At 51.0% G+C, this 480-nt stretch overlaps 1 protein-coding gene across 1 annotated transcript in view; it reads left to right on the top strand.

Annotated features, from left to right (window-relative positions):
* Window positions 1–480, top strand: part of LOC119587920 (homeobox protein B-H1-like) — a gene marked incomplete in the record, with an annotated part of 81,102 nt that overhangs the window by 78,581 nt on the left and 2,041 nt on the right. Inside the window, 1 exon segment of the mRNA XM_037936631.1 lies at window positions 120–318. Coding sequence (XP_037792559.1) covers window positions 120–318 — 199 coding nt within the window.

Here is a 480-nt window from a genome sequence, read left to right as displayed (position 1 = left end):
TCCACACATACACAATCCCCTCTTACTTCTCCCCCCTTCACCCTCCTTCCCTCTTACCCTTCCCTCCTTCGCTCTCATTCTAATCGTCAAATTTTCTTACTTTTGATTTGCCTTTTCAGGACAAAATGGAAGAGGCAGACGGCGGTGGGGCTGGAACTCCTAGCCGAGGGCGGGTACGGGCGTCTCATGGGCGGGTACTGGCCCTACCCTACCCCTCCCGGACTGCCATCGACCGCCCACCCCGCCCACCTCTCGGCCGTGGGCGCGTTGTCGTCAATGGCGGCGCTCTCCTCCTCGATGGACCTTTATTACAGACATGTGGGTATAGTGGAGCTTATGGGGTGACGGTAGATTAGTGGTTTCAGCTTTTAGGTATTTTGTTCAGCCGTTTGTCTGTTTGTGTTTTTGATGATGAGTAAAATACGGATATGTATAATTCGAGAATGGTGATAAATATATCATATCATTGTGCTAGTGTGG

This window comes from Penaeus monodon, chromosome 23 (assembly GCF_015228065.2).
Source record: "Penaeus monodon isolate SGIC_2016 chromosome 23, NSTDA_Pmon_1, whole genome shotgun sequence".
NCBI classification, from domain to species: Eukaryota; Metazoa; Arthropoda; class Malacostraca; order Decapoda; family Penaeidae; genus Penaeus; species Penaeus monodon.
Note: the sequence above shows the minus strand (reverse complement) of the source record. Positions and strands in the feature narration are given on the sequence as shown.